A 10901-nucleotide genomic window follows, 5' to 3' on the forward strand; every position below is an offset into this window, starting at 1 on the left:
TCAAGCTGTAGCCATGTCTGTTTTTGTCAGTGAAGCTGAGTGCTCCACATCTCTGCCTTCATGGTGCCCATCTATATTAAGATCCACAATTCTGAGATTAAAGTCAGAACTTTGAGAAAAAAGTCAGAATTCTGAGGAAAAAAATCAGAATTTTGCCTTTTCCCCCCATATTAAACTGAAATAATATGTAAAAATCAGTTAACTTTTTTTTTTTCCAGTGGCCCTAATCCTACAATTACATCCATTTTAAAGGTTTTCTGCGATTTGCTGCCATCTTGTGGCTGGATTAAGTATTACATCAGTATTTTATGGAAACATCTGCAGGGTTGTGTATACTTTATATAATTTGAACATATTGTTTTTTAATAAGTAATTTTTTTATTTAGGATTATTATATTTTAAATGTCATATGTATGGCTTCTTGATCAGGTAAAATAAAAATGTGGCATTTAATGAGTTTTATTTTTGAACATAAATATATATAAATCCTTCTTAAACATCAATCCCTGCAGTAATGAACTAAAAGTGGGATGAACAGTTTAACAGTTTTTTTCCTCTCTGACTGTTAGGTAAACAGCTGACCGGAAGCTGGCGGACTTTCACCGGAAACGAGGAGCAGATTTCGTCGTCGCCTCGGAGCTGCTGTAATGGCGGTCTCTCGTCGCTCTTCGCAGCAGCAGCAGACTTCGTTACAATCTCCACCGAGGAACGGCGCTCTGTCCGGGGCTTCCGCGCCCTCCCCGCCTATGGCTCTGCCGTCTCCGGCCGTCGGTTCGTCGGAGGGCGAACGGGAGTGTAGCGGAGGGGTCGATGCGGCTCTGGCCTCCCCGGACCTTCCTGTGTCGGTTCTTGCGAGCAGCGCGAGCTCTACGTCCACCACATCAGGCGGAGGCAGCAGCAGCGTATCGAGCCCTGGATCCGGAGCTACGAGCCCCACCGACGGCAGCAGCGGGGTCGGCGGGGCGTTCAGGGAGCTGTTCGAGGCCTGTCGGAACGGAGACGTGTCCCGCGTTAAGAGGCTGGTGGATTCGGTGAACGTGAACGCGAAGGACATGGCTGGAAGAAAATCTACGCCGCTGCACTTCGCTGCGGGTAAGCTAACGGCTACAGGCAGCTAGCTGCCCTCTGCTCGGACACTAAGGCTGCTTTTATCCGCTTTATTACACCTATGCTCCGGTTTGTCTTCTTATCTCATCAGCCAGTCTGTTGCTCTCCTCGGTTAGCAAACATTTTGAAAACAAAACAGATTAAAAAAAAAACAGGAAAACAAGCCGTTATTCAGCTGGGATTACCAAAACACTTCTCCATCTAGAACAGTTTTCACCAAAACTGCAGTTTTATTGTGAAATAATTTCCCGTTCTCACCTTAATAATGTTAGTTTTTTGTAATAGTAGATTGATTTTCACAATTTTGGGAATTTGTAGAGATTCATCATATATTTCTCCTATTTTCGGACAATTTGTTTTGATAAACCGATCTATTTAATGATAAAACCCTTTTTTCCAAAATAAAAGTTTGTTTTATTTCCTGCTAAACCAAATTAAACATTAATTACGCATCTAAACAATATCTATATGAATTTATGTTAGCATTAAAAATCCCGAGTAATATTTATAACATATACAAGTAACATTAACATGAATTGAATCTAACAAATGAAATAAAATTAATTGAACTTTATTGATCTCACAAAGGAGAACTTAACTAATTTAAATAAAAAATAAAAGAGCCATAATTCAGCTGGGATTACCAAAACACTTCTCCATCTATAACAGATTTTAAAAATCCCGAGTTTTATTTATAATGTATTTAAGTAACATTAACATGTATTGAATTTAACATATGAATAAACAAATTAAATCGAATTTATTAATCTCATAATAGAGAAATTAACTCAACAAAAAAACAAGTTGTAATTCAGCTGGGATTACCAAAACACTTCTCCGTTTATAAAAGTTTTTCCAAAACTGCAGTTTTATTTTGAAATAATTTCCCGTTCTCAGCCGAATAATTTTATTTTTTTGTAATAGTAGAGACAGTTTTACCATTTGGGCATTTTTTAGAGTTTAGTCATACATTTCTCCTATTTTTGGACAGTTTGTTTTGATAAATTGATCAATTCAATGATTAAAAACCCTTTTTTCTTGTTAGTTTTTTTTTTCTTTCTTCTAATTTGAATTCCACATTAATTACACATCTAGAAAATATCTATATGAATTTATCTTAGCATAAAAAATCCAGAGCATTATTTATATCGTAGTTAATTAACAAATTGAATCCAACAAATAGAGTAAAATAAATTGAACTTTATTGATCTCACAAAGGAGAATTAACTCATCTCAACAAAAAGACACGCTTTAATTTAGCTGGGATTACCAAAACACTTCATCTATAACAGTTTTTACAAAAACTGCAGGTTTTTTCGTAAAATTATTTCCCATTCTCAGCCAAATTGTTTTTTTGTTTTTGTTTTTTTTTGTTTTTTTTGTAATAGATTAATTTTTACCATTTTGGACATTTTTAGACCTTTTTCATACTTTTTGATAATTGATCATATCCGCTCATTTTGAATTGACGAATTTGGGATTAATTATACTAAAAAAAAACATGTGTATGAATTTATTTTAGCTTTAAAAATCCTGAGTATTATTTATATGTTATTTTACTTACACTAACATGAATTAAATCTAACAAATAAATAAGATAAATTGAAGTTTGTTGATCTCACAAATCATCTCGTGCATTTAACCGATCCCCCTTTGAGGAGCAGTGGGCTGCCATTGTGCAGCGCCAAGGGAGCAATCAGGGGTGACGGGTCTTTGCTCATGGAGCCAGAATGGCAGCCTGTGGGGTGGGTTTGGAACTCACAACCTCAGCATTCTATGCCCTAACCACTAGGCTCCCAGTCCCCCAGTAGGTTTGAATGGTTGTTTGATGGTTTAGTGCGTCTTTATTTATTGCTGTCTATCCAATCAAATGTGATTAAAATGATTTCTGTGTAAATCTGCATGACATTAGATTCAGAAAAACTTAAATGATCCCAGGGGGAAATGATCTGCTTTGATCAGAGCTGATAACTAAAAAGTGTGTGACTTCAAAGTTGAACAGGTTTATTCTGCCTGTTTTCTCAGCAGCCCCTCCACTTTCCTCCTATCTCTGCTCAGGTTAACCTTCACTTTATCTTCTGTTTTAGACTGTAGTTGAATTTATTTAATCCTCCGTCGTTGTTCGTGCTGCTGAGCTGAGCTTCTGTCTGCGTTTAGGTTTCGGTCGGAAAGACGTGGTGGAGCATCTCTTGCAGACAGGTGCCAATGTTCACGCCAGGGATGACGGTGGACTCATACCGCTGCACAACGCCTGCTCCTTCGGACACGCAGAGGTGGTCAGCCTCCTCCTGTGTCAGGGAGCGGACCCCAACGCCAGGGATAACTGGAACTACACGCCGCTGCATGAGGCCGCCATCAAGGGGAAGATAGACGTGTGCATCGGTGAGGATCCCCGACCCTGAGCTTTGTTTCACAATGTTTACCTTTTTAGATAAGTTTTAGTTTAAAGAATGGTGCTGTTTGAATTTAACTCATTACTTTTTGACATGCATAAAGTTTCTCTCCCTAACAGGCTGTTTTTTGCTGACTGAGGGACTGAAATATGAAGCAGTGACCCATTAAATCACTGATGTTCTGCTGACTTTGCTTTCTTTTAACACAGTGCTTCTCCAGCATGGAGCCGACCCAAACATCCGGAACACCGATGGAAAATCAGCTCTGGATCTGGCTGACCCTTCGGCTAAAGCCGTTCTTACAGGTCAGCGCCTCGTGGTCGCTTCCTTATTGACTTTTAAACCTTCTGTTAGTTTCCCCTGCAGGCTGGAGTCAGGCTGTTTGATCTTTTCTGACACAGACATTATTTTTGAGCTCAGGGCTGTTTGTTAGTTTTTTGTATTTTGGAGCAAAGGTTTTTGGTTCAGAGCAGACCGCGGCCGTTTCTCAATTCACTAGAACGCCAGTACAGACTCGTGTTTTCACCATGTTCTTGAGAAGAACACAGGAAAGTCTGGACTCTGGGAGAACAGAGCATGCAGCATAAATCTGTGTCATTTAGAACAGCAGCGTACTGATGACATCACCATATTCAAAGCTCGTCTGGAGCTGCATTTCACCTCCTGTTATTAATAGTCTCTGGATAATAATAAATTCTGACTTTTTTTTATTTAGTGGGGGAATAATAATGAACACAGTCAGATAAACACAAATGAACATTTTACTAAATAAAACAAATAAAAAAAATCTCCATCAGAGCCAGCGGTCCTTCTCATACGGCTATGCAGAGAGAGAGCTGCTGCAGACGGGCTAACGTTAGCCCTGGCTGCCGTTAGCTTTGGAGCTCCGCTGGTTGCCGCTGTCCTCTCAACTTCTGAAATGTTTTTTTTTTTTTTATTATTACGCATTAAATTGGTAAATGGACCATATAGTGATGCTTTAAAGTATAATATTCTCGCCTCAAATGATCTTAAAACATACTTTTATTGAACAAAACAACAGAAAGAGAACTTTTAACTTTCAATGGAGCGCTCCATTGAAAGCTGCTGCTGCCGCAGTGCATGCTGGGACAGCTGTCAATCTCAAGAACTGAGGAGTCTGCTCTGATGCATGCTGGGTAAAGAGGGCGGGGTGAGAACAACATCCAGGGGATTTGGTGCGTTCTCGGTCTGGCGTTCTCTGCAATTGGAACAGTGGTCGGGTTGAGGCTGATGTCGTTTCACGAGAAAGCTCAAGAACGCAGGTTAAGAAACGGCTCAGGTCTACCAGGCAGCAGGTCGGCCATGTTGGCTTTGGTGAAATCTGTCATTTTATTGCCTCATACTGTTCTAAGCAGGAATCCCAAACAGAGAAAATCTCCTTTTCACCTTAATTTAACCTTTTATTAGTTTAAATCTGAATTTACTAAAGAATTGCTTCAGGTTTAAAACGGAGTTAAAAGATCAGAGCATCCTTCATTTTAAAAAGTGATGGTTCTGCAATGAAGTTCCACCTCCTGAATGGATCATGTTTTCACTCTAGATGTACAGAATTAAGGGATTTTTGTTTTTTTTATCGAGAAGTCTTGCAGCACGGCTCCCCATCAGCTCTGAAATTAAACTCTCATCAGCTGTTTCGGTTGTTTTTGATATGTTTGTCCCAGCAGACATTTCCTTTGGTTGAACCAGACCCCAGAATGAATGAGAAGTTAAAAGAAGAGTCTGATTGGCAAGAAAAAAACCAATTGATCATTATTAATACCTAAACTAATACGTTTGCTGTGATATAATGAATTTAGCGTTAATCAGCACCGCAAACCCAGACAGGACCCGCTCTACTCTATGCGTATTTCCTGTTTGGTACCTAATGGCAGAAACTCTGGCTGTAGCGCCTGGCTCACCTCGGACTCTATCCCAGACACCGTGCAGGACGCTAGTTTGTAGCTCTGTACGACGGTCTGTTGGTTTGAACCCGAAGCCAAAACACGCAACGCCACGGCCAGTCTCTGGGGAACACTCACGGGTGAACTGTGTGTCGTCCGGCGTTGGATTAGGGGTTGTAGACGGCGAACAAGCTCGTCAAACCGACACACAGACACCCACAATCCTAGCTAGTTCCTGATTGGCCCTCTGGCGATGCGGCGTGGAATAACGTAGCGCAGACCACGCTTCAATATTGGGCTGAAATCAAAAATATCTGCATCAAGCTAACTGCCACACACTGCTGCGGGAGGATACCCAGCCCTTTAGCCAGTATGCCACATGGTCGGGGTTTGGTGTGAATAAAAACATAATTTACCAAAGGAAACTGCAGGCAGACTTCTCTCCTGAGCCTGCAGGAACCAGGAGGATGGAGGGAAAAACAGTCGGATCTTTGCTTTCTGCACTCTGATCCGTCAAAGAAAAGCCAAAATAATGTCGATCTAATGGCTCCCAAAGTGATTGATCTTCGTTTCTCTTTAATCTTCTTTTTCTTTAGGAGAATACAAGAAGGATGAACTTCTGGAAGCAGCAAGGTGAGTCCAGTTCCCAGCAGCAGATCCAACAGGAACGTACGCGTCGCTGTGGTAGCATGATTTCATCAGAAATGCCAAACAGAAAACGGTCCATGGCGCTGATGTCAGGTGATCACTGTGTTTGCAGAAGTGGGAACGAAGAGAAGCTGATGGCTCTGCTGACGCCGTTAAATGTCAACTGTCACGCCAGCGATGGGCGCAAGGTAAGCGACCCAGTTCTGCTGCACCCCAGCAACGACTCCATCTAGGTTCTGCTCACTAAACCACATGTTAGCATTGATTGGAACAAGCAGCAGGAGAACAAGGTTGATGATGCAGGAGTTTCCTCCACAGAAGAGACGTTCAGATAATCAGGAATGAGCCGCGGGGGCGTGGAGGTCCTCTGGGACCGCTGTTCTCCATCGTGTTTGGATCTGGTGTCGTTTGGCCTGAACCATCAGGAGTCAGAACAGTATGGGGAGAAATTGGTTCCAATAATATTGAATATATGTATATAGTTTTTTCTAAAGGAAATCTGAAGAAAACGTGTCTCAGAAATTGAACTTTATAAAAACTGAATCAAAAAAATTTTGGGGAAAAATTCATTCATATTCAAAAGTTCAACCGATATTTTTGCAGTTTGCTTATTTTTCTTCCAATGTTATATTTCTAACCTTTTCAAAGTCTTCTGGGGAAACTGAGTTTGATTAATTAAAGTCTTTTCAAATCCATTTTTTTTTCTGTAAATAATATTGGAACATATTTCTCTCCATAACCTGGAAGTTTTAGCAGATTTTCCTTCTCTGAATGGATCCATGCTAATCAGAGATGAGCGTTAACAACCCGATGGCCTCAGAGGCTCTCCTGTAGTGTGTTCTGATGACCTGCTGCGGCCTGTGGCGTGGTTTTTATGAGAACCTGTTAGAACCGGATCCCCTGCGCAGTAAAAGGCAGCCTTCTGTTTAACGCAGCTGTTACCATCTCTCTTGTTTTTATGCACTTTAATCAGGGTTGAGTTTTCTTGCTAAAGGAACTGGAATTAAGTTCTGGTAACAGATCATATATTGGAGAACTGGGACATGTTGGTGGAGATTCTCAGTCATCCAGGTCACGGTCATTCTGTAAAAGTTTAGGGGGAAAAAAAACGATCCACTGGACTTGGTTTTCAAGGTTTGAAGACGTTTCGCTCTCCAGGAAGCTTTCTCAATTCAAATGATGAAATGATACTGATGAACTAGTACCAGTCTAGCGCGGTTGGGGTTGTGTCTGGCACAGTCCGGTTCAGTTGTCGTGCGAAAAAAGTATTCAACTATTCACCCTAGTTAAATAAACGGAGATCGATGGATTTCACTCAGTCGGCACATTTATTCATATGTTTTTAAAGAGAGAACAGTTCATCATACAGCCCTAATTATGGTAATCAGTCCCGTTCTGCCTGAGCAGCGTTCGTTCCTCCTTACTTACAACAATGCAAAAGTAGTCAAAGTCAAAACAAATTACAGACACTTTGGTTAAACAGTAACATGTTATGAATAAACCTGAGAAAGAATCTGGATTGTTAAGGGAAGAAGCTTTGTCTGGTCTACAAACACCATCCTGCAGAGAATGGTGCGGCCTTGACAGAGAAACAGACTGAGTGAAAACTTTTATAGTGAGTAAATAGGATAAATTAATATATAATAGAGGCGAAATAAAAATTTTCTGACAACAGTGCCATTTACTCTCAACAGTTATCTTGGTTACCGTGTTCAGACCGATCTCAGAACGGTTTAAAAAGCGTAGTGTAAACGGTGCTCCGGTTGTGTTTATCCTGTAGGGACAGTTTGTTATTTTACTTATTAATCAGTCGATTGTTCCAAAGCTTCACTTTGTTTTGTTTTTTTCATGTTTTCATTTTATTTTACGCTTGGCGGTTGGATCCTATGTAGAATAGTAATCTCCCAGCTAATTTCTGTCTCAGCTCGTTTGGGTCAGAGCCTCCTCTCCTCCTGCTGACTCCCTTACCCCCCCCCCCACCATGTTTTAGATTCTAAACACATTTTGTATTTCTCTGACTCAGAGGGACGTTTCTGTCTTTTAGTAATTTGTGTTTCGTTTTGTTTTCCGTGACTCTGGCAACATTTGTCGATCAGTCAACCTCTCAAAAAATGCTGGTAAGTTGACTTTGATAATGGCCACTTGATTGATGCACTGTTGTGATTTCATGTTGTTTTAATCCATGGTGTCTGTTTCATTTGACCAATGAGCTGGCTGTCACTCGTTAATTGCACATGGTGGACCTGGGTGTGCGGGTCACTCATGTTCCAATCCTGATGCTCCTCTGGTGTGTGTGTGTGTGTTAGGCGTGTGTGTGAGCGACGTCTGATTGGCTGATTGGGGATGATTGTGGTGAATAAATGTCCACCGCCTGCTTGTCTCTGTCCTGCACATTCACCTCAATCACTGAGCCGCTCTGGATCTGCCGGGGCCTCGTTCATGTCTTTCTGCTGCATGCCCCGCCTCCCTGCACTCTGTGGAGCCAATCCTGGATTTGCAGTAGCAGAGCCACTGCAGCCACCCCCCCACCCCCGCTTGTTTCATGCCATGAATGACCCTCCATCGGTTTGATGTTAACATCACTGCATGAAAACCAAAATGATGTCGTGTTTCTGACTGGAAGCTCCACAAATCGCCCAATTTTAGGGATTCAGAAGCTGCAGCTTAGCTTCTACTAACCTGGATTTTATTTTCTCTTCCACTAAACGGATCCTGTGGTTTGACTTCCTTATGTTTTGCAGACCAGCTTTATGTCTCAGCCTTTGCTTGCTTGCTTTATCTCTACTGCACCATGGAGAGAAATTTGTTCCTTCTTCATTAGGAGCAAAGAACACGTTTCAAAATAAACAATTTTTAAAAATGAAAGTGTGAAATAAAACAAAAGGTTTGGGGAGAAATGTAGATTGTGTTTGCAGAAGATCTGTTACTGTTTGCTCTTTTCTAGATTTCATTTTCTAAGCTTTATTTTTTCACATTTTATTTAGGACTGCAACTATTGTTTGCAGTTATTTTGCAAAGCCAATAATCTGGTTTATTTTTTCGATTAATAATCAGATAGCTAAAGGTTATTTAAGGAAGATTTTTTTTACTAAATTAAACCAAGTGGAAATAAAGCTTATAATAAAAAAATAAAAAGATTCTAATCTTAAATGCAAAATGTTTACATAACCTTTTTTATTTATTTTTTTTACATAATGACTCGCTCTGTCAGCTAAAGGCCTGTTTTAGTCTCCTTACTCCAGTTAACCATTTAATCGATTAATACGATTAATTGTTTCAGCCCTAATTTTATTATTTTTTATTTAAATTAAACAAATTTTACATAAAAAAACAAGATATTAAAATTATAGAATTGGTAAAATACTCTCTATGTCCAAACGTCGTCATAACTCCTATTTAAAATTTTCCACTGGGTCAGACTCACCACCATGTTATGCTGAGAAGCATCAAGAATGATTTCCCCTCTGGCACACCGATGAGTAAACAGGTAGAAATATGAATGAAAAGGGAACTTCTAAACATTCTAATAAAATAAAATTTGGGAAAAAAGCTAAAGCTAGCTGTAAAAAATCTAAATCTTTCCCGCTGAGCAAAAATGTGTTGAAAAGAGGACATGATTTACTTCCAAACGACGCCTACATTTGTTTGAAAAGTGGAAAGCTGTACATTGGTGGTTCTAGACACCAATGAATAAAAAAGAATAGTCTCATTTTTACAGCTGATTTTCATCAGTTTATCTTGATTTCTAATTCAGATTTTATAGAAAACTTAATTTTTAACTTAAGTCAAAAATAGGTCAAATTCTTAAATTATGAATGTTTGTTTTTTTTAGCTAATAAGACAGAATTTTAATTAAAGCTAATTGAATAGAAATTTCACTTCATACAGATATCTTAATATATTTGAATCCCTTGCCATGTTTTTTTTTATTTCATGCTTTTCTGTGGCCCCCATGAAAACCCGCTGGCCCCCTCATGGCCCCCTGATACATTTGGTCTTGAACCGTCGCTGAAGCTGTACTTATCAGATCGTTGAAAAGAGGTTGAAAACTGAGTTTTCAACCTCTTTTCAACGTCTAATATTGACACTAGAGTGGGATAAAATCTGACCAACCAAACAGCCCAACTTTCAACAACTAAAAATCCAGACTATGACTGGTTTATAAGTGTGTTTTCAAAGGTCCCTTTGATTAATGTTGTGTTTTGATCCGTGTTCTTTACTCATTGGATCAAATTTCTCTCCTTCCTGCTGCAGCGGCTGTTGAGGTTTCAAAGCATGAAAATCACCTTTAGCTCTCAGATCTAGATTCTCTTCAGCATTAAGAGGAAACATTCTTCTTTCACTTATCATCCTATTTGCACCTCTTGGACGTTTATCGGGATGCCTCCTTCATTTTGAGCAGCAAAATTAAATATCTGTGTGAAATTCAGCTTCCTTTTAATAAACTAATAAATCCTTCTGCCTTCGGAGCCTGATGGCGAAATAAATCCATCCGTTCTGTTTGTCAGCAATCATCAAACACTGATCACCTGCAGAACCTCTGCTAACAGGTTCGGGATTTAAAGGAGAAGTCCGGTCAGCGAGGAATAATCAATGGATCTTTATTTATAGCTAATAATTAAATAATTAATTTAGCTTTAATCAGTAAAAAAATTTAAATAATAATTTTCTTTTCAATCAGAGTCTGGGAGCGGCCATTTTTGCCCAAATCTAGTAACCCCTCCCTCCTGCCATCTTCCAGCAGGGACGTGACGTCACGGTGCGGTAAGCCTAGCGCCATTCTCCCCGCTTTCCAAGCTAAATCAATGGGAACTACTAGACACATCTAGCCTTGTGAGACCATCCTGATCTC

The 10901-nt window shown here is 39.9% G+C and overlaps 1 protein-coding gene across 1 annotated transcript in view; it reads left to right on the top strand.

Annotated features, from left to right (window-relative positions):
* Positions 1 to 609: 609 nt before the first annotated feature.
* The window catches only part of LOC107084655 (tankyrase-1-like), a 26859-nt gene continuing 16567 nt past the window's right edge, over positions 610 to 10901 (top strand). Inside the window, exons 1-5 of the mRNA XM_015374580.1 lie at positions 610 to 1092; positions 3265 to 3489; positions 3710 to 3805; positions 5998 to 6034; positions 6162 to 6237. Coding sequence (XP_015230066.1) covers positions 648 to 1092; positions 3265 to 3489; positions 3710 to 3805; positions 5998 to 6034; positions 6162 to 6237 — 879 coding nt within the window. The 5' untranslated portion in view covers positions 610 to 647. The remainder of the gene's footprint in view (positions 1093 to 3264; positions 3490 to 3709; positions 3806 to 5997; positions 6035 to 6161; positions 6238 to 10901) is intronic.

Source organism: Cyprinodon variegatus, unplaced genomic scaffold, assembly GCF_000732505.1.
Source record: "Cyprinodon variegatus isolate N-32 unplaced genomic scaffold, C_variegatus-1.0 Scaffold105, whole genome shotgun sequence".
Taxonomy (NCBI): domain Eukaryota; kingdom Metazoa; phylum Chordata; class Actinopteri; order Cyprinodontiformes; family Cyprinodontidae; genus Cyprinodon; species Cyprinodon variegatus.